At 41.7% G+C, this 26,718-nt stretch overlaps 2 protein-coding genes across 3 annotated transcripts; one reads left to right on the top strand and one right to left on the bottom strand.

Moving 5' to 3' along the window:
• Positions 1-1,669: 1,669 nt before the first annotated feature.
• On the top strand, positions 1,670-14,999 carry COPB2 (COPI coat complex subunit beta 2). Of its 2 annotated transcripts, none has more exons than XM_071566122.1 (22): positions 1,670-1,847; positions 2,948-3,085; positions 3,327-3,413; positions 4,299-4,425; positions 5,247-5,395; positions 6,530-6,676; positions 7,704-7,803; positions 7,939-8,081; positions 8,250-8,449; positions 8,614-8,724; positions 8,991-9,079; positions 9,158-9,264; positions 9,546-9,689; positions 10,330-10,460; positions 10,758-10,965; positions 11,187-11,297; positions 12,044-12,258; positions 12,536-12,628; positions 12,708-12,888; positions 13,004-13,072; positions 14,136-14,225; positions 14,656-14,999. In XM_071566122.1, exons 1-22 carry the CDS (start codon positions 1,845-1,847, stop codon positions 14,749-14,751), a joined length of 2,739 nt encoding a protein of 912 aa, XP_071422223.1. In that variant the 5' UTR covers positions 1,670-1,844; the 3' UTR covers positions 14,752-14,999. The 2 variants fall into 2 exon arrangements, with proteins under 2 accessions (XP_071422223.1, XP_071422222.1); XM_071566121.1 differs by having other exon boundaries at positions 14,133-14,225.
• A 526-nt stretch (positions 15,000-15,525) lies between these two features.
• On the bottom strand, positions 15,526-21,349 carry MRPS22 (mitochondrial ribosomal protein S22). Its single transcript, XM_071566123.1, has 8 exons — positions 21,232-21,349; positions 20,715-20,875; positions 19,812-19,976; positions 18,878-19,021; positions 18,322-18,405; positions 17,243-17,388; positions 15,970-16,078; positions 15,526-15,700 (listed from the first exon to the last, which is right to left on the bottom strand). The coding sequence occupies exons 1-8, from the start codon at positions 21,326-21,328 to the stop codon at positions 15,608-15,610; spliced, it is 999 nt and encodes a 332-aa protein (XP_071422224.1). The 5' UTR covers positions 21,329-21,349; the 3' UTR covers positions 15,526-15,607.
• Positions 21,350-26,718: the final 5,369 nt, after the last annotated feature.

Raw genomic sequence — 26,718 nt, 5'->3', positions numbered from 1 at the left:
AGGAGAAGCTAACAGCAAAATAACTCCTTCCTCTCCCTGCTCTTATTTTCCTGACTAATAAGCTCTATACCTGCATCTTTCACTTACCTTCCTGATCATCTTTGATTCCCCTGTAAGGTCTCGTCTCTCTCTGGGCAGAATCTCATTGAGGTGTTCAGGGAAAAATATACAGTGTGTGATTTATATTCCCCACTACCTCCATTCTCTAATATGGTATCTTTCCTCTACATCTCTTCTTTCATTGTTACACCCTCAGCTGTCTAAAAATCATAAACAGGACTCAAAAGTCATAAATTTTACTCAAATCATTACTTTTAAGCAAGGTTATCCAGATTCTGCATCCTGAGATTCTGTACTCAAATGTTTGCAGTGTTATTCTACAATCCTTATTATAAGGAATTCAAAGTGAATAACAAGTCTTAACACTGAAAGCTTAAACTCATCCATAACAGTTCACAATATTGTGCCTATTTTTGTGCTTCAGGCATTTCTCCTCTCACTTTTCATCAGACTTGTGGTTTTTTGAATTTTAATTATCTGTCTTTTCTGTCTTTGCTCTCTTGGAGTGAAAATAACAAGAATTGCAGTAATGTCTCTGTCTCTCTCCTTTTGGTTTGTTTATGTCCTACAGACTATAAACACTCCAGGTCAGTGTAATTCCTGCTGTCCTGTGGGATAGGACACACAGGGTTTCTAATCCCCAGATGAACATTTGTTTTTGAAAGGAGAATTTTCTTTTACTGAACCCCAACTAATATAAATATCCCCCATGTTACTCCTCTCCTTTATAGAATGAAATGTGGGGGATGCAACTTTTAATTAAGAGACAGAACTTCACCCTGGCAGCAGCACTGGGAGAAATCCCTTGTGCTTTGGTGCCTCCTCACATTCCCTGTGTTTCTATTGATGCTGTTCAGGGTTGCAGGAGCTTTAGGTGACAAAATGATTACAAGGAGAAAAGTGTCCCACAGGCCATCCCAAGGTCTGCAGGACTGACCAGGCTCATGGCTGTGTCTTTGGGAGAGGCCAAGGACACACACGGGATGTGGCTGGGGACAGAGGGGACACTGAGGGGACAGAGGGGACACTGGGGGGACAGTTTGGACCAGCATAATATAAATAAGCTGTTAGAGAGCATCTAAAGGAGAGCAACAAGGATGTTGAATGGCCTCAAAGGGAAGCATGTGAGGAGCTGCTGAGGGTACTTGGTGTGTTCAGCTGGAGGAGAGCGAGGGGAGACCTCAGTGCAGGCACAGTTTCCTTGAGAGGGGCAGAGGAGGGGCCAGCACTGATCTCTGTTCTGTGGGGACCACGGACAGGATCCAGGGAATGGCCTGAAGGTGTGTCAGGGGAGGGTTAGGTTGGATATCAGTAAAAGGTTCTTCTCCCAGAGGGTGTTTGGGCACTGAACAGGCTCCCCAGGGCAGCGGTCACAGCACCAAGGCGCTCGAGGAGCGCACTCAGACACATGGTGTGACTCTTGTGCTGTCCTGCGCAGGGCCAGGTGTCCCACTGGATGACCCCCGTGGGTCCCCTCCCTCTCGGGATATTCCGCGATTCCCCACGACCCGGAGCGATGCCCTCCCTCCCTCTGCCGCCTACAACTCCCGGCAGCCCCCGGGCCGCGCCTCTTCCCTCCCGCGCAGCTCTCGCGAGAGCGCCGGGCCCGGAAGCTCCACGTCGGAGGGGTCGGATCCTGCCCGGGGCGCGGCGACACCGTAGGGAGAGCAGCGGGGACTAGGACAGCCCCGGGACAGCGGGACAGGCCGCGGGTCACCGAGACAGCCCCGGGACAGCGAGACAGCCCGCAGGACACCGGAACACCCCGCCGGGCCAGCGGCGCCATGGTGAGCGCGGGGACCCCGAGCCCAGCCCGGTGCGGCGGTGACAGCCCCGGGAGGGCCGCGGGCCGGGCCCAGAGCAGCGACAGCACCAGAGGGTGTTCCTGCACTCCCGTGTCCTGGTGCGGGTGGCAGGCGCCTTTCCCGGCCTGGGGGCTGCGGGTCTGAGCAGGGACAGGGACAGCCACAGAATCGAGCGCATCGTGTGCTGGTGTTTGGGGCAGGAGAAATAAACCACAAATCCATCTCCCCCACACCGTGTCCGGTCTGTAAGTCACGGGTACTACCTGGTAACTGAGCACCTTTTGTCCCTGCACTAAAATGTGTAACTGCAGGTTTTATTAATATTATTCCCCCACTAAACACATGCAGCGTTCTCTGATCAGATATTACCCATTAAGTTCTCAGAGATAAAATGTCAGCAGAGTTAAGAGAGCTCAGCTCAGTATCTAAATGAATCTGTAATGCATTGAGTAGAGTGGAAAACAATTTAGAGAGTCATCTTGATGCCTTTTAAATACTGTGGATTTACATTGCCAATGATGATAGTGTAAGGTCAAAGCCTTCTTTCTAAGGGAAAGACTTAAACTTTCCCTCCTCTCAATTTCTACACTATAGTGTTCTATTCTAAAACTTAATTTGGGAATTGAGAATGGAAATAAATTTGTAATGGGCCAATGTTATTGTGCTCTGTTGTGATAATTGGTTTGCCTACCTGTTTTTTCAGGGGAAGTAGCAGAAAGATTAATTTTTTAGCATTTGTATTAGGAGCAAGTTCTCTTTCCTTTGTTTTAGGAGTTCAGGGACACCAGGAAGATGTGCAGTGCATCCTGGTTGGGTTTTTTTTACTGTACTGGAGATACTTTTTACAGTATGAAGAAATTCTGAATGTCACGAAATTAAACAGACCCATTGCCATTGGTGGGGATGTTTCCCTGCGAAAGCAAAGAGGCAGATGGATAGAAAAGAGGAGCAGCCTTCTGTCTGCCAGAAAAGCAAGACTGGATCCTTTTATTTCGAGGGTTAACTTCAGCTTTCCTTTTGTCATTGTATTTCTGTGCCAGCTTGCTGTTAAATAACCTGCTATTCCCAATTCTCCCCCCCAGCCTCTCCGACTGGACATAAAGCGGAAACTGACGGCTCGGTCTGACCGGGTGAAGAGCGTGGACCTGCATCCCACGGAGCCATGGATGCTGGCCAGCCTTTACAACGGCAGTGTCTGTGTGTGGAACCATGAAACACAGGTGAGGGGCTTGCTTTGCCTTTGCTAGGAAATCTTCATGACTGACAGATGTGTATTTAGCACTGAAAAATGCAATCGATACAAGAACCTCAAGCAGGGCCACTCACTGACTGTACTCTCCTCTGATTACAAAAGTCACTGTATTAGTTGACAAAAAGAAGACATTGTTAAGAAAATCTGAAGAGCTGATTTCAAAGCTTAAGTTTTCTCCAGTGCTATAAACTTACTATTTTTATTTTTAGACTCTGGTGAAGAATTTTGAAGTGTGTGACCTCCCTGTGAGAGCTGCCAAATTCGTGGCGAGGAAGAACTGGGTTGTCACTGGAGCTGTAAGATACTGTCCTCTTGTGATTTCATGTGCAGCTGTACTTTCTCTGATTCCTTTTCATGCCATTATTTCATCCTTCACATAATAATCTAATCTGGTATAATTCATAAAAGAGAACTTCATTAGAGTTTCCCAGAAATTTTCTCCTTTAAGGAAGCTTAGAAGCTTAAAGTTTTCATTTCAAAAGACAGCAGCCTGATAAGGTGACCAACTGTGCAGGTGGTGCCAGGTAGATCTGAAGTCTGCTTTTGCTGCTCACTGGAACATGCTCAGCACCCAGTTTTGACTCACTATTGGTGCTGCTTTAACTAATATCAAACTATTGACAGTCCTAGGTAAGATGAATTAGAAGTTGCTTTCACTTTTGTTTTTTTTTTTATTTTAAAAATAAATTATTTAGTTTTGCTGACCTCTAGAAAAAAGCTCTGCTTTTATTCAATGAGTCTACTTTGAGAGGAATAGTTCTATTCTGATCTTGGTACCACGATTTTCTTGATGGAATGAGTATTGTTGCATAAGTTGAGGTAATACCTAAATGTTTTTGTGTCAATTTTCTGTCCTAGTCCTATGCCTTGTATGCAGAGTAAAAATCTATTGTCATTTTGTTGTCTTACCCTGTTGTGACCAAGTTACTTCTAAAAATGAAATTTTAATTGAAGTTTTTCCAATTCTTATGTGTCTTAAAATGGCAATGGGTAATTTATAGACTTCTGAATCAAAGTAAAATTTTTATCATTAGCAATGTACAGAGAACACATTTTCCTAAATGATTTGTTGTTAGAGGCTCTTCAGTGCTGGAATATTTTCTCTAGCTGCCCTGCATTGCATAGAAAGTGCCCTGTGCAGACAATGTTATTTTAATGATGCCTTTTCTCCCCCTTCATAGGATGACATGCAAATTAGAGTTTTTAATTACAACACCTTGGAAAGAGTTCACATGTTTGAGGCCCATTCCGATTACATTCGTTGCATTGCTGTGCATCCCACACAGCCCTTCATACTGACCAGCAGCGGTAAGAGCCCTTGGTGGTATTTTTATAGTTATTTTGTATTTCCTAACCAGCTACTTTTAGGGTTCTGTTTCTGTGTAGTGAGGGATTGCACGTTTTCTCCTTTTTCTGTGGAAACAGTAGCCAACATGACAATTGTCACTTTGTTATTTGTCACTTGCATTCATGTTTCTTTGGTGTATTATCAACTGCACTTAGGATTGAAAATATGAAAATTTATGTTCTTGTCAGAGAAGAGCAAAGAGTCTTCTCACTGAAATATCTGCCAGGGGAAGAGTTCCTATATGTAGTGTGGCAAACTCTCAGTCCTTTTTGTTCCTGGAAACCTCACTAATGCAGTCAGAGCTCTGCAAGAAGGCAGAGCTTTGTGAGTCACCAGCACCATGTATTTCTGTGTTTTGCTGTTGAAACTTATACTCAGCAGTTGGAATGAAGCTATTAAGGAGCTTGATTGTCTCTGCTTCCTATTCCTGAGCACTCATCAGAGTAGGTGCTGCAGAACAAAGCACAGGTCCAATTACTTAATGTCTGTCTTAATTACTTTAAGATTCAATCCCTTAATGTCAATTTGTAATCTCCCTTTTAAAGACAGATGAGTTACTTTCTTCGTTTTATCATTTTACTGGACAGTCTTTTTGAGAAACTTGTACTCACTGTGGTCATTCTGCAAGGAAGGACTGGTAAAATCTTCCAGATGAAAAATATATTGAATATTAGCAGTGCCTCCGTTCCAGCCTTTAACTTGAAGCTGTTGAAGATTATTAGTTTAAGAAGGTAGTCATCATACTCTGATTGGTTGGTTGTTGTTTTTGCTGTTTTTTCAGATGACATGCTCATTAAGCTCTGGGATTGGGATAAAAAATGGTCTTGTTCTCAGGTGTTTGAAGGACACACCCATTACGTCATGCAGATTGTCATAAACCCAAAAGACAATAATCAGTTTGCCAGTGCTTCTTTGGATAGGACAATTAAGGTAAAGAAATGTATTTGGGGATTTTTTTTATTCATTAATTATAAGCATATACAAATGAATAATCCTGTATGGACAGTGGGTCAGTACTCTTAAAAGGAGGTGCAAGAATTACATTTTAATTGAACAAAGACCTGACCATGGTCGACTTACTATGCACCTACTAAGTAATTTAGTAAATTTACCAGATAACCTGTCACCTCTAATCACTGAAATGTGGTTCTTCAAACTTGTAAAGTGCTGCTTTTCTATCTGGATTACACAGAAATACAGAGAGGAGTAATGGTTATACTGTCAATTAGTGGTTTGGAAGTATTGAAACTATATAGTGGGTAAAGATTCAACTGTGCAGTAAAAGGAGAAAACAAACCCTGGTAAAAGCGTCTCTCCCATTACTTTCATGTCCTTGACTGTCTATTGAATTGTTTCCAAAGGTGCCTTCAGTCTTCTCCTGGTTGACCCTGATGAGTCTGATTTGCTGTGAAACTGTTACTATGTATCTGTAACTACAGATTTACAGTCACCTGAGCAGTGAGACTTCCTCACATTGACAGTATATTGGCTGTAAAAGGCCAGTTTTGATTTGAAATGTCCTCAGATGTTGAGATCAGATGCACGTAACTGTTGATTTCATGTGATAAACATGAGAAAATGGCAGCATATCTGCACATATTCAACATAAGATTTGTTATTCATTTAATGTAACTGGGAAAAAAATTAAATTCAGGATGCAGTTGGGGGCAACCTGTGTGTGCATGAATAGTTGTTGCTTATTCAAGGTGTTTTAGTTACTTTCATCAACAGATACTACTTCTTACACACGGTACCTTAGTGGTTGTATGTCCTTAAAAAAATTTGGAAGAAACCAATTCCATTGATTGGAGGTGTGAGCAGGGCATGTGCAACTTGGCATATTGGGAGTTTTATGTTTTTATTTGGGGGAAGGACTGGTAGTTTGAGCAGTTGTTAAGGTTCCTCACCTAAGGAAAACAACTGTGCCTTTGGAATTCCATAGCATTTATCTTTGGACTTGTAAAATACACCTGAATACCTGCTCTGTTGGGCAAGGTTGACATGGAGGCACAAGATCAGTAACTACATGTTGGGGGGTGTTTTGTTGGGTCTTTCCCTGGGAAGGTGTGGCAGCTGGGATCGTCCTCCCCCAACTTCACTCTGGAAGGCCACGAGAAGGGAGTGAACTGCATCGACTACTACAGTGGTGGGGACAAGCCCTACCTCATCTCGGGGGCTGATGACAGACTGGTGAAGATCTGGGACTACCAGGTACATGCTCTGCTCCTCAGGAACCTTGTGCAGCTTCCATGGCAAAGCCATCAGTGCCTGGGTTGGAATACACCTACAGACTTCCCTCATTTTTACTTGGAAAGAAGGAAAAGGCAGAGGAAATACTTCATGACATATTTAATGAAAAATTTGGTAACCATTGAGGAAACCTGCTGTGAATTTAAATAACCTCAAAGTTGATTTATAAAATTAAATTTGGCATGAAGTTTCTGTTGTTAGCATTAGGGGTTTTTCTTGTAATACATTAATTCCTGCCTTTTAGGTTTTATGTTTGTTTAAGGTGCTCTTTTATGTTCAAGTGTAAACATTGTGTAAATCTTGTTCCTGTATCAACTCTTTATGTCCTTTGACTTCTCATTAACTTTTTTCCTTTTTTCTTGATTACTTTCCCTCTGTTTTTCATCCTGTGCACATTTACACAGGTACATGTGTGCATGCACACACATGTGTGACAGGAGTCATGAGGTGACCTGTTTGAATGCTCTGCAGGAAAGAGATACAATCCAAGGATTCAGTTCTGATGTTGGACCCTAGAACTCTTTAAGTTCTTCCTGTGACATGTTTATGAATGGCCAAAAGGACAAGACAAAAGTTGTTGGCCCAGAAGTTTAAGCTGGCACTGTTAATTTAAGCATTCACTGCAGTAATGACTGTTACACAATAGTGTTTGTCATTTTGCCACAATGTAGAACTGTAGACATCAGACTTACTCTAATCTTAGTTATATCAAGCACAGTGGCCTTTTCATTCTCAACTCTCTGAACATTCTTGCCAAAGACAGTAATAGCTCTGTCTTCACCTGTAGTTAGATTCAGATGTTTTGTTCTGATTTTTTGAAGTGAACTCAGTTTCTGTGTTACTTTAATCTATTGTGCTGTGCAACTCTGGGAAATACATTTTCAGGCAAATTTTGGCTTTGGGGGAGATTTTCTTAAAGAAATGAAGGTTAAAATGTAGCCATGTGTTCTTGCCTATATGTACCTATACTTCTCATTCGTTTCTGCAGAATAAGACCTGTGTGCAGACGCTGGAAGGACATGCTCAAAATGTGTCATGTGTCAGCTTCCACCCTGAACTGCCCATCATCATCACAGGCTCAGAAGATGGTAATTTTGTGTTTTCTGATGTATAAGGGATAGGGAAAGAACTTACAGAGGAGTTGTTCTGTGGTGTGGCTGCACAGCTCCTGCCCTCACCCTGGGAGCAGATGAAAGGCATCCATCCCTTCCCTTCTCCCGTAGGAACTGTGCGTATTTGGCACTCGAGCACCTACCGCCTGGAAAGCACCCTGAACTATGGCATGGAGAGGGTGTGGTGTGTGGCCAGCCTGAGAGGATCCAATAATGTGGCTTTGGGATATGATGAAGGCAGCATTATTGTCAAGGTACACTTGATTTGAAATGGTAATTCAGAGCAACTGATTTCTGATTCTGGAATAATGTGTAAAATACTCTAATTTTGACTTTTTAATAGGCATTTTTAGACAGAAGCTGAAAAGAAAATTAACAATTTTTTTTTTCCACTTGCTTACTTCTTACATTACACTTTCTAGCTTGGTCGTGAAGAACCTGCCATGTCCATGGATGCAAATGGAAAAATTATTTGGGCTAAACACTCAGAGGTCCAACAGGCTAACTTGAAAGCCATGGGAGATGCTGAAATCAAAGATGGAGAGAGATTGCCTCTGGCTGTGAAGGATATGGGGAGCTGTGAAATCTATCCCCAGACAATTCAGCACAACCCCAATGGACGGTAATATACTTATTTGGAAATATATAAAGCTCGTGCTCTGTCTGCATTTGAAGTGATTGTATTGGGCATGGGGGCCTTTAATTTTTTGGATCATTTGCATTCTTGGTGATGCCTGTTGAACTGAACACAGATATGTGACAAATTCCATCTTTCTTGTGCTCCAGGTTCGTGGTGGTGTGTGGTGATGGTGAGTACATCATCTACACTGCCATGGCTCTGAGAAACAAGAGCTTTGGCTCTGCACAGGAGTTTGTTTGGGCACATGATTCCTCAGAGTAAGTGCTGCACAATTTTTCCTTTGTATTAACTTTGCTGCTACTTGTTTTCGGGCTGTGCAAACACTAAACCAGCCTGAAAACTAAAACCTGTGTGGACAATGAGCTTCAACGACTGTCCAGCTTTAAAATTTTCTATTTGTAGTACTCTGATAGTTGTAGAAGGTAACTCAAATGCAGCTGTTTTGTAGCAGCTTATGATTTAGTAATTTCGTAGGAAAGTAAATAATTGCCTTGTTTTTTCTTACAATTTTATCTCTATTTAGATATGCAATCAGGGAGAGCAACAGTGTTGTAAAGATATTTAAAAATTTCAAAGAGAAGAAGTCATTCAAACCTGATTTTGGAGCAGAAGGTAAGTATTTACATTTAAAATAGACATGTTGGTGCATTTTTTCCAGTGTGGATTTCTTTTACCTTTATCTTCTTGCAGGCATCTACGGTGGTTTTCTGTTGGGAGTCAGATCTGTTAATGGCCTGGCATTCTATGACTGGGAAAACACAGAACTGATTCGCAGAATTGAAATTCAGCCCAAACATGTAAGTTTCTAGATGCGACCGAAGATATTTACCTGTCTGTTTTTAATTATTTTTAAAATTTTTTACTGAACTGATCCTCTTTGATGAAGCCAAGCTGTCAATCATAAAATAGCACATTTATCTCAGTTGATGTAGCAGAAGGAGGAAAAAAAAATTCCTGTATGTGTTTGCTTCTCAGGTCCTAAAGCTTCTGGAGTTAGTATGTTTTATGCTTAATTTACACATGCTCCATTCTTAACCTGGGGTGTCTGAAACTGCTGTTGTTGATTGTGATGATACAGATTTTCTGGTCTGACTCGGGTGAGCTTGTGTGCATTGCTACAGAGGAGTCATTCTTCATTCTGAAATACCTGTCAGAAAAAGTGGCAGCAGCCCAGGAAACACATGAAGGTGTCACTGAAGATGGAATTGAAGATGCCTTTGAGGTACCTTCTATTTAAAAAGTGGGATAAGATTAGAGATGAAAGAGGCAAGTCTTCCCAGACTGTAGCAAACTTAGTCCTTAACATAATCCTATTTAAACCTTGGCTTTCAAACCACTGAGTCCCACAGAGCATGTCTGCCTAAGGAACACTGTTAATCATTTTCTTTAGGTTCCTGAGGAGAGTTATCCCTGTCTGAATTTCAGTATAACAGATCTTTATACCTGCATTTCTCTTCAGTTATCTATTTACTATTCTTACACAGTTACAGGTATTTTTTTAAACACACTTCTGGGTCATAGCTTAAGCTTTTTTCTGCAATTTTCAAATTTGAGAAGTAAAAGAATCTCATGCTGTGAAGTGTCAGAAATGAGTTTCAGAAGGAAAGTTGTCTTTGATTGCCTTGCTTAATGCTTAGTTTGGTGCTTGTTTCCTAGATTTATAACTGGTTAAGAATTAAGGTAGCATTTTTGTAAAATGAAATCACCATTTATGTACTTTGAATCTGTATGTAAATTTATTTTTGCAACTTGTCCAGCTACTTATTTAAGGTAGAATATTAAGTATAATTTCAAAGTCCAATAGTCTTTGTTACCTAAAAGTACATTTTTGTGTCTCTAATTAAACCAACCTTACTTTGCAGGTTCTTGGTGAGATTCAGGAGATTGTGAAAACAGGTTTGTGGGTTGGTGACTGCTTTATTTACACCAGTTCTGTGAACAGACTCAACTACTACGTTGGAGGAGAAATTGTCACTATTGCCCATTTAGACAGGTGAGTTGCTGCTTCAGATTATGAGCAAGTGTTAAAGGTTCTTGCAGTCAAGTGAGTGCAAGGTAGACCTGCTTGCTGTGCATTACAGCTTGTTCTCATGTATCATGCTGATGTATGTCCTGAGGCAGAAATGTAATCCTGGAGGGAATCAACAGTGCTATGTGAAAGTGCATGTCTAGTAAAAGTAGAATATTTTATGTGAGTAGTATTGCTACCATAAGAACCACTGGAGAATTTTTTTTATAGACTCTTTCGTAGTGGATCCATTGAAGATGAATATTCTTTGTTTTGTTTCAGAACTATGTATCTTCTGGGGTACATCCCCAAGGACAACCGACTTTATTTGGGAGATAAAGAGCTAAACATTGTTAGTTACTCTTTGCTGGTCTCAGTGCTTGAATATCAGACTGCTGTGATGAGAAGAGATTTTGGTATGGCTGACAAAGTTCTTCCCACAATTCCAAAAGAACAGAGAACCAGAGTTGCACATTTTCTTGAAAAACAGGCAAGAAAACTACTTCTTAGTTGTCAATTGATTTATTTATTTTGATATTTTTAAGTGAGTTTGCTAAGCAAAACCCAGTCATGGGGAAGCATAAACTCTTGTTAATTATCTGTATTTATTTGAGAATACTGAAACCCTCTGTTGAGAGTATTTTTGTTAAAGCATCTGGGGTGCTGTTTGAGTTGACAGATTCCAGCCTAACTTTCCGATTTTTCTTTTAGGGCTTCAAACAACAAGCTCTTGCAGTATCTACAGATCCAGAGCATCGTTTTGAACTTGCTCTTCAACTTGGAGAGTTAAAAATAGCGTATCAGCTCGCAGTGGAAGCAGAGGTAAGTATATAGTTTTGGTGCTTCATACTGAGAGCCCCTCTGAGAAAAGGCAGTGATATATAGGGACACAGTACAGCTCCCTGAACACAACAGAAATGCCTCCAACTCCTTTGATAAAGCTCTTTTGCCTGTAATTCAAAGGCATCTAAGCTGTGGGTTGAGGAACAGAAGAATGTGGACTTCCTGGAGAACTTAAGCCGAGAACCAAGGCCTAGTCTCCAGTACCTGATAAGGAGAGAAGGAATGACAGGGCTGAGGCCTTTCGGCTTGGCAGACTTAGACTGTGGCACTAGAAAGGCTGGAAGGCAGTGATTTGTCCCATAGCCATTAGTCAGAGAATTGATCTTACAGTTCCTGTTGTAGAATAGTTCTTGCTCATAAGGAGTGTTAACAGAGTTACAGAAATGCCTTTCTTCATCCAGCAGATTAACTTGGGAGCTTTAAGAGATTGTTACTGTTTACGTTTCCAAAGTCATTCCTACCTCCCACCTTTATGTTTACTGACAAACTGTTTATATTATGTAATGGTATAGCTGTGTAATGAACTTGTGACACTGGTTTTGTCCTGCTGTGGAAGCCACAGTTATCACAGGACCTCAAAGGGAAGACCAGTGTTGTGATGGGATGCAGCACCTTCACAAGTAAACATACCTTTTCATACTGAATGCTCTGAAAAATCTTTATGCTGTTCAAAAATGTCAGTGATTTGTTTTCTTTCCCTCTCTCTTCCCTTTTTGAACAATTAGTCAGAACAGAAATGGAAACAACTTGCAGAGCTTGCCATTAGTAAATGCCAGTTTGGCTTAGCCCAGGAGTGTCTCCACCATGCACAAGACTATGGGGGGCTGCTGCTCCTGGCCACAGCTTCAGGAAATGCCAACATGGTGAACAAGTTAGCCGAAGGAGCAGAGAAAGATGGCAAGAATAATGTGGCATTTATGAGCTACTTCCTGCAGGGAAAGTAAGTAGCAAACAAGAGATTCTGATTGTTCTCTTCTGCTTTGACGAGTTCTAAGAACCTCAGGTTCCTCAAATGGTTAACTACAGCTAACTTAAAACTTCATGGAGAGGGCTGGTGGTAGTACCTTCTCAGAAAAGCTGCTCCTTTTTTTGATGGCTACTAGATTTAAAATCTGAAGTGAAAGCACTTTACATTAATTTAATAAACAGTTAACCTGATACAGGAATTTGTCTTTATTAAGTTTACTGGTTAAAATCACACTTTAAAAATCTTCTAGGCTTGACTCATGTTTGGAACTCCTGATTAAAACTGGGCGTCTCCCAGAAGCTGCTTTCCTTGCACGGACATATTTGCCAAGCCAAGTTTCCAGGTAATTTCCAAGCTTGTGCAGAGCACAAATAGTGTTGTCAGAATGAGCCGTCTGTAACAAACATGGTTTGTATCTGCAGGGTTGTTAAACTCTGGCGGGAAAACCTGTCTAAAGTCAATCAAAAAGCTGCTGAGTCCCTTGCTGATCCTACAGAGTATGAAAACCTGTTCCCTGGATTAAAGGAAGCTTTTGTAGCTGAAGAATATGTTAAACAAAGTCTCGCTGACTTGCGGCCAGCCAGAGAGTACCCCCTTGTCACTGTAAGTGGGGGTTTTATTGTCTCTAGAAGAGACACTTGCTGCTGTGTCAAATCTGCTCAATGCGAGTTAGGGAAACATTTAAACAAACACGTTTTGGTTGGTTTTTTACTTTTAGCCAAATGAAGAAAGAAACTTACTTGAAGAAGCAAAAGGATTTGAGCCTACTGGAGTAATGGCATCTCAGGTCAGTGCTACTAAGTGATGAATTCTAGGAGCCAACCTTGCTATTTGATGGTAACATCTACCCTGGAGAGTATTTTACCACTAATGGACAAATCTTTGCTTTTATTGGTTTGACTGTAAGCACTGCAGCTGAGTTCATGTTCTTTTGCCTCATATTGTTCTTAATGTGTAACTGCAAAATCAGTGTGTTTCCTTACCCTGGGTCACTCCTTGTAGTGTAATTGTAGAGTCTTACCATTAAATTCATCCATACAGGATGCCTCAACTGCAGCTGGTTTTCTAAAAGCTCAGTAGCTGGAACCTGGAAACTCTTGCATATTACAGAAATTAAAAATGTGTAATGATCTTTGCTAGTGTGCTGCATGGTTATGGAATAACACTATTTTATAGCTAATAGATTAGGAATCTTGCTCAGCTACTGGAACAGATGTTCTAATCAATACCTGAAGTAACAAACTGATTTTTTTTTACCACCTCAGTTGTCCAATTATTATGCAGGAAACATGACTTAAAATGTAAGGTATGAGCATACAGATTGAAACACACACTTAAATACTTGTCAGAGCTTAAACAGAAAGTGACAACTTCTAAATCTTGCTCACATCAAATACATTTGTACATGAAAATTAGAGTGTGAGTTTCTCAAAGTGGCACAGTGTTTGAGGCTATAAAAAACTAAATTAGAACTGCATCACAAACTGAGGGAGAAACAGAAAAGCCACAACTTGTCATTCTGTCTGTATTTTTTAGCTCGTAGGAGATGCACTACAAAGCATCACTAGCAGCATTTCCATATTTGAAATGAACTGATACTTTCTGAAGGTTGTTTTCCTTTTACCAGTTTCACCTACTGAAGCAGGTCCAACTGCTTCAGCTGGGGAGGGAAATGGCAGTCTCCAGTGGAGAGGGGATTAGAACCCTTACAGGCCGTGGCTCAGGAATTACTGAGGGAAGCTTTGAAAGAGAACCACTGGGAGGGGAGGAATTACTGGGTTGCTGTTACTTGCTTTTGTTGAAAAAAAATTAATTCAAAAGAACTAAAGGAATTTCTTTGTCATTAGAAGAAGGCTGAAGAACCAGTTCCCTCTCCTAAACAAGAAGTGATGAAGACAGTTTTGCAGAATTCTGATATACTTCCAACAAAAGATCAGAAGGTACCAAAACATTTTTATGAAGGGGAGCACTACAAGCACTAATTTCCTGTTAAAGACTTTGATTCATAACTTGATTTAACGAAGCTAGTGGAAGATGTCTCTGTGTTACTAGACCTGGACAGCTTAGGCCCAGTACAGTGTACAGATCCCTTCCCGTGGGGTGCAGAATCCAGACACAGTAACACAGACCAGTTCAACAGCCTTTGGGGGTTTCAAGGGTGGAGTTCAAACACAGTTGGGCAGAATGTGTTAAAAACTTGCAGCTCTTGAAAGAGCCTTTCTTACCAACAATAGCTTCTCTGTACAGATTATTTTAGCACTTGTGTTGCACACAGCTGCCATACTTGGGGTTTTGCAGAATGTGCAAGTCTAGGCTGGCTGACATGGAACCATGGTAGTATCTCCTTCATCCAGTCTTATCTTTCCCTAGACACTGCTGGACTTGGAAGATGACTTAGATAACTTGGATCTGGAGGATATTGATACCACAGATATCAATCTGGATGAAGAGATCTTGGATGAGTAAACATCCTTTTTTAGATGACCAAATCAGTTACTCCAAACCAAGGAATGAAGTTCTGTGGACTATGTGCTCCAAGTTAATTTGATTTTTATACAAGTGGACCATGTACATGTAGAAGGCAGTGTAGACCCAGCAACTGTACAAAGCGAATCAGCTCGAGTACGTTGAAATTCAAGACCTAGGCCTGCTCCAGCACATACTAAACAATGTTTTCATTTTTCAAGCAGCTCAATAAATTCTTTTAAACCTTCTCCTCAGTTCTCCATGTACTAGTAATTCTACTAAAAATACTGTCATTCTTAAGAATAACCCAGCTTTGATAGTGTGTATTAAAAATATATGAAACAGGAACATAGTAGCTGAACATTAGTACTTTAACCTGACTTTTCTCAGCATATACACAAAAGTATAGGGTTGTTTTCACTGTGCTTATTTAGCTTGGGTTTGATAACAATCAGTGTTACCTCAATTGTTCTTTAACACACCACTTTTAGCTAAAAGTTCTAACAGAGCACAAATAACAGTTTAAGAGGTGAAATGGTGTTACACCCTTAACGAAGCTGTTCAGACCCTGCACTTACCTTAATAAGTGAAATGAATTGTGGGCAACTCTTTAGATTCAAGATGTAACAGTAAAAAAATTAAACTTGGGGTATATTGTCACCAAAACCAAAAAAGTCATGATGACTACTTTAAGTTCATTTACAGAACATTTCAAGAATCACACCAACAGTTTGTTATTTTAAGCATTTCAGTTAAAAAAAAAATCTACAACAGTCAGTTTACATTATTTATTGTGGGATCCTGTACAGAGAATGATTATAAACAGACTTAAAACTCAGCTGAACTGATGTTTATTTCATGAAGCTGTAGAAGTAGCCATTGCTTCTTCGTAAGCCTGCAGGGCCAGCTGTATGTAGCCTTCTCTTTGGGATTCAGTTTTCACAAATACCTGCAACCATGGCAGGAGAGATTAATGTACAGTTAACAGCAGAGTTGCATAATGAGATTTCATCATGCCAGTGGCAGATCAGCCACCTACTACTGAAATCCTGGTGCAGCTGTATATGAATAGCTTGAAAAAACCAATATGGCATGCAGAACAGTTCTAGTTAAGTATCTACCTCTTAAGGTAAGAATAAATTGAGACTAGTTAAATGCAGTTGTGCAGCTTAAAGCTTTCTCCTCCATAGTTAAGTAGCCTGAAGCAGAAAAACATACCTTGATCAGATCAACTCCTTGAAGTTTCCCTTCTTTAGCTTCTTTTGCTGACTGACATTCAGGATGTAGCATATGATACAGCGTAATCAAACTTGTAGCATCATCCAGCCTGAAAAAATAAAGGCTCATTTGTAGCAATTACTGTTTCTTAATAATTAAGCATACATACAGAAAGTGTATTTTGTGATGTACTTTGCACACCACAGGCTGTCATAAACTGCTTTCCGTGAGTATCCAGTCAATGGAATATGGTAAACAAGGAAACAGGCATCCCATCATCTACTGCAATGGCAGCCCCTTTGTGGGAAGGAAGACCAGAAGCACATGAACACCACAGTGCACCAAGCCAAGTACCTCAACCTATCCCTAGTGCAGCTGAAGCCTGGTGTCCTGTTCAGCATTAATACAGCTGAAATCCCTGTAAGATACAAATTATTATCAAATAATTAGTATTTAGTGGAAGAACTGTGCCAAAGGGGAACTTTCTAACAGAGACTGCAGTGACTAGCACCAGAAGTAGTGTTAGAAATCCTGTGACAGCTCATTCACTGCTGAATTTAAAACCACTGAAGTGAGTGGCAGGTAAAGAATGGAGCTTTAATTTAAATTGTCCAGATACTTGAATTTTCCCTTTAATAATTTTACTTGAAACAGGAACTTCCCTGCTTTCTCCATATCCTCAGGTTTAAAAGTGAGATCTGACCACCTGTTCCAAGTTTCTAACTGCAACAGCAGGAAATGAATGCCACCATCACTGCAACCTGGAGTTCTAAGGGTACAAATTTCTCCAAGCTCTAGTGATATTTGGAACAATTAAACATTGTTTGCTTCAGGGAGCTTTGAATAAATTTAGCAGCATAGCTTAAAGAAATCCACCCATTTAAAATGAAAGTATATCTGTGTCTTTCTAACTTCCTCAGCAATTGCTCTAAAAGCCAGACTGTGTCAACCCCGTAAGCCTAAATTGCAAGACAGAATTCGTAGCCTTTTAGGATCAGCACTACCCAGAGCTGAAAGTGTTCCAACAATCACATGGGAAACAAAACCCAAGAACTACAAAAGGTCAGTTTCTGCAGGAACCTATTTAATACCCTACAACTTAATGGACTGTAGTTGCTGCTTCTAATAGCACTAACAGTTACAGCCAGCCTAAAATTTTATGCAAATGAAAACTTTTCTACATCTTAACAGAAATATTGTTTTCAAACAGTGGTACTTACGGTTTTCTATTTGTTTAGATAAGCAGAATTAGGAGGTGTCAAACAGTACTCACAAGTCTCTGTTGATCATATCTATTAGTAAGCCATCTGTTCTCTTCCTGTTGACCAGATACCACACCATCCCCCCAAAGTGTCTCGTGGAGCGCAGCAGATCGTACTTGGCGTGTTTATCAATGTCATCGTAAGTCCGATGATGAACCTACACACAGAAAAGGTTTCAGTTTCATTCACACAACTGGAACTTGGTGACAGTTCTTCCCCTATACCTATCACTTAGTTTTAAATCTATTTTCTATTTCCCTGAATTGCAGGAGTAAGTCACAGACTGAAGATGCTATATTACAGCTCTATGCGTGTTGTAATTCAGGGGGACACTGGGATATCCCAGTTCTCAGTACTTAGGCACAGACAGCTTTATGGGAAAAGGAAACCAGGTTATGTCCTGAACGTTTGGGGAGGGAGGGGCACAAGCTCTGAACCTTTGTTGCACTGCTGTCAAGTCATAATCTGCTAGAGCAAAGAGGTGAAACTTTACTCTGAAGACACCTGAAAAATTGCTTAATAGAAGTTAAAATTTCTCAAATCACTGAGAATATTACAGTGTAGAGTAGTAAACATTTTAAAGGCAAGTGCAGATTAACAGATTTACCAGCAGCTACAGCTACTAACTTTTCCTTGTTCAGCTAAAACTACATTTTTATACCTAGTCTTTATTAAAAATAATACTTTGTGTACAGTGCTCTCCTCAAAGTGCATTTTCATTCATCTAACTGGTCCTTTTCAAGTCTAGCAGAGCAGTTACTATGACTTCAGCAGTACAACTCTGCTTGTGGCCACTTAGGGGTGTTATCATCAACTCTGCTTTGATAACAAAAATACCTGCATTAAGACTTCTTTTTTTTTTCTGTATGTAGTACTTTTCTATACTGTTGAAAATTACTTAAACAGAATCCTGTTTTACTTTTCTGCATAAAAATAAAGCCCAACATGAATCACAAAGATAACTGAAAACCTATATGGGGGGGGAGAGAGCCCATAGCCAACACTTTTGAGCCCCAGATAATATTTCCAAGACAAACCTGAAAGTTCTCCACAAATTTTTTTTGACTAGGAAAATGAAAGGTGAACTCACTCTGATATAGTCAGGTGAATCTGGCTCAAACTGTGCAATGCACTTGTTAAGGAGATCTTCATGACGGTCCTGCTGAAATACATTCTGAAACAACAGTTCAAATTCAGGAGTAGATTCTGTATCACACTATTGAACTCTCTAAAAATCAAAGCAGCAGCCACAACATTCTGTTCTGGGCAACAATTACAGGGAGTAATCCCTTAATCACAAGACAGTGCACAGAAATTCCATAACTGCCTTGATATTAATACAATGTTTCTTAATTTCTATTTCTGAAACACCACATTTTTAGATGAAATGTACAATTTCATAAATGCACAACAATGTGGTCTTCTAGTATGACACAGTATTCACACCTACCCAGGATGTACCTGGACCTAACCTGGAACTTTACTGCAAGTATTCTAAGTTAGAACGATAAACAATTGTTCAAACCAGAATTCAGGCAGCTTAAAACATACACTCACCAGAGTGGCTTATTCAGAGCTCCTCTGCCCAGTAACAGAGTACAATTAAGGAAATATGATGAGTTTTCAAACACTCAGGGAAAGCTTACCCCAAGGTGCTCGTCCTTGAATAGCACTGGGGGGATAACTCTGCGTCCTTCTTTTGGGAAGAATATCTGTATCATTCTGTCTCGCTCCTCCCAGGTCGCTTTGCGTAACACACCGTTGGGTTCTCTAACCACAATAAAACGTTCCTGAAAATAAGGTAAAATAAAGAGCATTATCTCTCACCATTGTAAAAAAAGATTCTTACTTGTCAAAGTCCATCTGTACTTAAGCTCACACTAATGATGCTGATTTTTAACTGATTGTTGCAATGTGCTAGATGATGATTTCTGCCTTGGGCAGCAGATGGGGAAGTTTGTTGGGACGGGGAAGTTTTCAACACACTGAAGCAGAAAAATAAATAGCAGGTTCCTGGGGAGAGTTCTCAGATGGAGTAACAGATGGAAAACTGGGCAATTCCTTTCACAGGATCATATGCATATGTGAACCATGGAGACTTCTTAAAATCATAACTATTTGTTAAGAATTGTTCCAGCTTCTTAATACCAGTACTTAATGAACATCTAGATGTTTCATTATAGAAAGAAAGCTCTATCCCTACACTCCACAATTCTACTCGATAACTATTTCTTTACAGCTTTCCCATGAATTCATCCACCATTTGCACAGCTTTCCACCAGATTTTGCTGCTGTGAAGTAGCTCCATCTTTTGGTCTATACAATAAAGTAATTCAATTTCACAGAAAGCTTCTTAGAACTATGGAGGAGCTCAGCACTCCTACCACATGACAGGCATAAAATAATTAACTCACCATCCCATAGCTTCCCCTCATGCCTGCTTTGGAGTAAGGGAACATAATTCATCATTATCAGTTAGGAGCAAGCTTTAGCCCTTTTGCAAACTGATATAATTACTTTTTTATTAAAACCTAAAGATTATTTTGAAAACAAATTAATATTGTTAATTGTGTTACTTACACGATGTGGAGTAGAATATGTTAAATCTGTAAATATGTATTTTGCAGTTTCAGTTCCTTCAAGGAATTTGTCTTCTGCTAAGACATCATCAATTGGCTCTCGTTCATCCAAAACAGGGGGCATGACTAGTTTTTCTTTAGCTTCCTCAATGGCTTTTCTTGTGGCCTTGGAGGAAAAAAAAAGTAGTTTAATTTTACAATTAAAAATATCATCCTATTGGAAAGCTAACATACAATTTTGAAACAGGTATGTTCATTTGGAGAGGTATTTTTTAAATTTTGTTTTCTCCTGCAGTTGAGAAATAGTGATACACTAATTTAGACTCCAGGCAGACGATTCACTTGTGAACATTTTACCAGCACTGAAACCTGGGAAATGCTGCAGGAAGTTCCAAAACTACAACGGACTAATTGCGAACCCCAAGTTTATGTCAGGTATTTTTCCATGGCAAATTTCCTCCAAAGCTTAAACCACAATCAACAGTTTATGGACAGTTGTGACTGGCTGTAGGAAATCCTGCTTAAATCAGGCCGCTCTGTCATCCTGTCAGACCACAGAGGGGGAAAAGAGTAGTCAAAGGAATCCCAGGGCTATAATTTAAATATATAACATTTAACATAGGAAGAGTAATGGGATAATAAAGAGAAGATGTCATTCAACAAAAAAAGCATCCAATTTCCTTCCATATTCCATAAAAATCGAGGAAAATTAGATAAACCACTTAAAGTGAACAAATACTGATGAAGTGAAGAAACATTGATTTAGACTGTTTTAGGGAATGACATGAAACAAAGGAAAGAAACCAAAACGTTTGCACAAGCGGCAGTAAAAGCGGCAGAAACAGTTGCTTTTAATGGCTTCTTAGGCCAACACCTGCTCCCGAAGGACGCAGAGCAGCCTCACCTCCTGCAGCTGAGCCTCGGTCATCAGCTTGTACTGGGGTGGCTTCAGCTCCTTCTTCACGGGCCGGAACACCTTGTGCAGGTCGATCCCCGTCATCTTGTACAGCAGCGCCTGCACCGCCTCGTCCGTGAAGGCGGGCCTGGGCTGGGCGGCCTGTCCTTCTGCGGGAGGAGAAACACCTGCTGTTACCGGGGATGGGAACAAGGGCAGGCCCGGCCACCGCTGCTCTCACGGCTCCCCCTGCTCCGCAGGGGCCCGAGCCCCCCACTACCTCCCTTCTCGCCCGGTGCGTGTCCTCCCGGGAGGGCGGTGCTGGCTCAACCCCGGGCAGTGCCCGTGTCCCCCCGGGCCGGCGGTGGTGGCTGAGCCCCGGGCGGTGCCAGTGCCGATGCCGGTGTTCCCCCGGGCCGGCGCTGGTGGCTCTGCTCCGGGCCGGGGGGGGGGTGCCTCAGCACCGGGAGGTGCCGGTGTCCCCCCGGGCGGTGCCGGTGCGGGTCCCCCCGCGCCCCTCACGCACCTCTCGCTCCCTGCCCGAGCCCGCGCCGCGCGTGCCGCCCCCACAGCGCCCGCAGCTCCCGCATCGCCGCGCGGCCCCGCGCGCCCAGCGCCGCCATGTTACACACGCCCCTTCCCGCCCCGCGGCGCGCCGGGAAAGGCGGTCCAAGGGGCGCAGAATTCCCTCAGCTGGCAGGGACACGGGGGGGAGGATCATCCAGTGCCGCTCTTGCCCCTGTGCAGGACACGCCGAGAATCCCACCCTGTCCCTGCGAGCGTTGTCCAAACGCTCCATGGGCTCTGTCCGGCCTTGGCGCTGTGAGCGCTGCCCTGGAGCCTCTTTGTTGCCCGACCACCCTCTGGGGGAAGAACCTTTTCCTGATACCCAAACCTGCCCCGGCACAGCCTCGTGCCGTTCCCTCGGGCCCTGTCCCTGGTCACCGAGAGCAGTGCTCGCCCTCCGCCTGCCCTCATGAGGGAGCCGTGAGGTCTCCCTTCAGTCTCCTATACAAGCCCAACAAATCCCCTCTGGCCCGGCGTGCGGGACACACGCGGTGCCCCAGCGTTTTCCCCGAGGGAAAGGGCAAGGACCTCGTTGTCCCAAGTCCCCACAGTGCGTTGGTGCTGCCGAAGCGCTGCTGAGACGAAGGTGCGGGCCAGGCTAGGGCAGGAACCATCCTGCCATCCTGGGTCCGTCCCGTTATTCTGGGACCATCCCGCCTTCCTGGGTCCATCCTGCCGTCCTGGGTCGATCCCTCTGTCCTGGGTCCATCCTGCTGTCCTGTGTCCATCCCGCTGTCCCGGGTCCATCCCTCTGTCTTGGGAAGCAGCCCGAGGGGCTGGGGCAGGGCTGCCGGGTCTCCTTCCTTAGCGGGGGCACCGATAGTAGGAAAAAAGTTGGAAAAGAGGTCAGTGTGGGCGCTGTCTAGATTAACCCGCTGTTAAGCTGCGGCCGGGACAGGTGCAGGCGGCAGCGGGACCCGGCGTGACGGGCATCTCAGCACCGGAGCCTGGGCTGTCTGTCTGTCTCTCTGTCTGTCTGCCCGAGAGAGAGAAACACAATTCACACTTAACTAAAAACGCCTCCTGGCCCCGGGTGCTGCTTTGGCACCTGCAGGGTCGTGCCTGGCGGCACCTGTGCTGTGAGTTTCTTCTGCTCCTGTCCGTCAATCTTCAGCACTTTCCTAAAGGAAAGAAAATACACAACTGTATTTAAGCATAAAGCCAAAACTGATTTTTATAGTCAATAAGGATGTCAGAGCTGAGCTAATGAAGATGGGGTATGCAGCTAAAGGGGTACAGTATGCTGCCACTGAAACTGTACAAAGGGAAATAGATTCAAACTGAAAGAGAGTAGGTTTAATTTAGATATTGGGCAAATATCTTCCCTGTGAGGGTGCTGAGGCCCTGGCACAGGCTGCCCCAGCCCTGGGAGTGTTCAAGACTGCATGGGGCTCCGAGCAACCTGCAATAGTGGAAGGTGTCCCTGCCCATGGCAGGGGGTTGGAAAGAGATGGTCTTTAAAGGTCCCTTCCAACTCAAACCATTCCATGGTTCTATGATAGGACAATAACTGATTTCTTATAACTAGATCTATTTCAAGGGGTTGAAAGTTTACTTAAAGTTTATTTTCTCTAGCTGGTCTGTATCTTCTGTTGTGAATTTCAGTCTTACAGACAGTGCTTGGGATGTGTAAAACAGAAAGAAAACCTCTTTCATCTAAAAAGTCTCTTCCAACCTTGATGATTCTATGATTCTATTGCCAGCAGGCAAGCCTCTGTTCAGGGGCCCAAAATGCTTTGAATTCTAGAATGTTCAAAGCCATACATGGATGCAACTTGGCCGATGGTTTCCCATCCAAACAGGAAATATTTCATCTCCAGGAGGAGAGATTTGCAAACACAGGTAATGTGCTCAGATTCTGTAGATTTCTTATTTTTTTTAAACTTTAGTGGATTGTACATTACTTTGTCAAATCAAAGTCTGAATTATACTACTTTTGAAAATGAAAATTGAAGTCTGAGAGAACATGAAGACTTTATTGCATATATTGGCATTCATTAAAATAAAGTTAAGCTGAAAAAAATTGTTTCTTGTAATTGATCTTTTTTGTACTGGGGAGTATTCATATTTTTCTCAGCCTTATGCAATATCCAAACACGTGTGCTGGGTTGAATTTAATATTCAAGCTTTTCAATATCCTGGTGTTTTGCATCATCAGGAAGGTTGCAGGAGGGCATATTCTTCTCATGCTTGTATTGTTACAACTAAGTTGAAATCATTGAGAACTGAAGAGGGCCAATGAACCTTTAATAGTATTTTAATGCAATTTTGTGCAGAATTTATTTAAATAATGCTAAGAAAATGAAAAATAATTTTGAGGAAATAGAGAAGGTGTTGTTTTTCAGTTCTTGCATGGAAGATCTCTGGAGTGAGAGCTATACCCTATAAGGGAATTGGGGAGTTATTTGGCGACTTGCCTAAAAGCCACTTCAGACCTGTTCATGAATTTGGATGGCAAGCCAACGTCCATTTTAATTCACAGAAGTGCTTAGAAAAACAGCAGAACTTATTGGGCTGTATCCAGGAGAGGTTAAATTCACATTCATTCTGTACTGGAGTAGTAACAGCTGGTGTGAGGATTAACCTTTTTGGCTGATGGGATGAAAGGAAATATTAACTAACTATATTGTAGGTGGAACTCTAGCAGGTTAACATAACTTATAAAGTAGTATCAATTTATAATGGATAGATTGGTTATATTTTATTTGTGGTTTATATTTGTACTGAAGTAACAATTTTAAGTAGGATGTTTTGTATTGGTATAATTAAAAATCTAACACCAGCTTGAAGAATCAATGGTGTAAAATTGATAATGAAATACAGAATCTTTCTTGGCTTTTGTTATTATTTTGAATGCATCCCAGGACAGTTGCCATTGGAGATTTACAACCCTCTGATGGTGGGTGGATGTCCCCTGTGGAACACACTGGTGGTCTAAGTCTGGATTCTATTGGGAAAGTATCAATACCAAATCATCTGCACAGTTGGCATTAATTTCCTTTTTGCTGGTAGTGTCAGGAGAGCAAAAGGATCTGATGGCAGCTGGGAGTGAACCAGCTGGTTAACATCTCAGGGAAAGAGAAGGCAAATGAGGGGCTTAGGGGCTTGCATTGGTGCTTTGCCTATTAGCTGATAAAATAAGGGGCTGTAGGTTATTGGTCTTTCTGAGTAATAAACATGTCAAATTAGAAGTAAGAAATTGTTTGGAAGGAAGAATACTTTCTTGGAAAAAACACAGTGAAAAACACAAAATGTAAGGTTTGGTAACTGTGCATCCATTTGTTATAAGAAGAAACAGAGTGAACGCAGTCAAGCTGTGAACATGTCCATAGTTGATGACATGAGCCTTTTAAAATTAATGGCTGGTTCTCTCATGGCTGATAAGAAACAGTCTGGCAATCCTGTGGAACATTTTTGTGAGGGACACAATAGACCAGGTTGGAAGCTCTTTTTACTAACCCTGCACAGATTAGTATGAGCATGAATTGTTTTTCACGGAGAAGGCACAGAGTGCTGAAGTAAGAGAGATGACACAAACCCCATTATATCATCAAATTAGTCTTTAAAGGAATAATACATTAATCATGATTGGTTTTGTTTCCCCATGTACATCGAGGGAATAAGTACTTTTTTGTAAAATTATTCAGGTGGTAATTTGTAATATGATTGCCTGAAAGCCTCTTATTTGCCAATTTTAGGTTTTTTTAACAGAGTATTATTTTATCCAGAGTTGTCTCTTAAGTTCTGTGGCAATGGTTATGCATCACCATCCTGAGCCCCGAGTAGCCGTTTGGATGATGGTGGTGATGATGATGATGCATAAGCCTTGCTCATACTTCGAAGTGGCTATTTTCTGTCTCAAAGGCTATGTAGTTATCTGAAGCTGTTTAATTTCCAAATCTCCTTTTGGTACTTGGCAGCAGGGACAGTTCAGAGTGGCTGTAGAACTCTGTCCCTGGCTGCTGGGCCAAACCTACTCCAAAGGCAGTCAGGGATAGTTCTGCTGGACAAAGCCCATTTTTACAAATAATCACTGAGATACCCATTAAAATTACAGCAACTGAGCTCAGCTGCTGCATTATCATCCCGAGGGTCCAGCTGCCCTCTGTTGCTGATGTAAATGTCCCCAGTGAGAGGGAAGGATGAAACGTTATGCAGAAGGTTCCAAAGTTGTTTCTTCGCTGCTGTCAGTTTTGGCAAGTGCCAACAGTCAGCAGAGGTTGAAGAGCAAATGTCCCTCAAGGTTTTCCTTTGTGCCTTGCCTATTTGAAATTTGTATTTTCACTTTGAAGGAAAAACAATAAAGCCAAGAGGATCATCAGTGCCCTTTGGTTTTGATTTTCAGTCTGGTTTCAGCCACACCTGCACTGTGCTGTATCCCTGTGGGCCATGGCGGGGCAGGACTGAGGACTCCAGCGAGAGGAAGGAGGGATGGAAGTGCCTGAGGACTTACAGCGGATCATGTAAATGAACTGTTTTCACTAATGACCCAGATCTGCCTCTGTCTTGCATAAAGCTGCCATAATCTCACTTTAATAATGATAAATTAGATATATACAAAGGCTGTCTCTAGTAGTTGTGATGACATACATTATTTATGGTAGGGATATAAATCCCACTTCAGTTTATATTGTTTTCTTTGCTACACTATAAGGGCTTGAGCCAAAGCCCATTAAAGTCCTTCTCTAACTTCAGCAAGCTCCGAATTAAGAGTCCCTGTTTTTGAAATAAATTTTATTATTCCCTTTTTGTCTTGTAATACTTATCTTTTAAAAATACTTACCAAGGGAAAATATAATAGTACATATTCAGTATCATTCAAAGTAAGGTATTGTTTGAGTAACTGTTCTTTTCCCCCTTTCTAATAGTTTTTAACCTCCCTGTACCTTCCATAACTATTTCAAGTCCTGTCCTTCTGGATCCAGGCACTCACCAGGGCATTGTGAACTAAATCAGTATAGTCTGTTCTATGTGGGCAAGCTGGGATGCATCTGATCCCTATATTTCTACAGTAGAAGGACAGAGCAATGATCCTGGCATATTTGTGGGTTTGTTTTGTTCTCTGGGGACAGGGACCATTGGGAGAAGATGACACTCTTCAAGTCAAAGGTTAATTATAATATTTCCATTCTCTCCTATTGCTGGCACAAGTAGTCAATACCTTTTCCTCATAATTTTACTTTTATCTCTTTTTACCTGAAACCTGACATCTGACAGAATCTTCTGAAACCTAAACTGTCCAGATTAAACCTGGATGGGTGCTATGGGTATTGCCTGGCCTGTTGTCAAAAGTTTCATAAAAATCCAAATCAGACTTGTCTACTGGTTATACTTTGTCATGTTTTGTCACTCTCGCAAAGAAACCTGGAGGTCTGGTTTTCCTGCTTTTTTTAATCCAAATTTCATCAGGACTATTGTATAATTTTGTGGGGTTTAGTTTAATTAT

The sequence above is a fragment of the Pithys albifrons genome, chromosome 11, assembly GCF_047495875.1.
Source record: "Pithys albifrons albifrons isolate INPA30051 chromosome 11, PitAlb_v1, whole genome shotgun sequence".
In the NCBI taxonomy this organism is placed as follows: Eukaryota; Metazoa; Chordata; class Aves; order Passeriformes; family Thamnophilidae; genus Pithys; species Pithys albifrons.
Note: the sequence above shows the minus strand (reverse complement) of the source record. Positions and strands in the feature narration are given on the sequence as shown.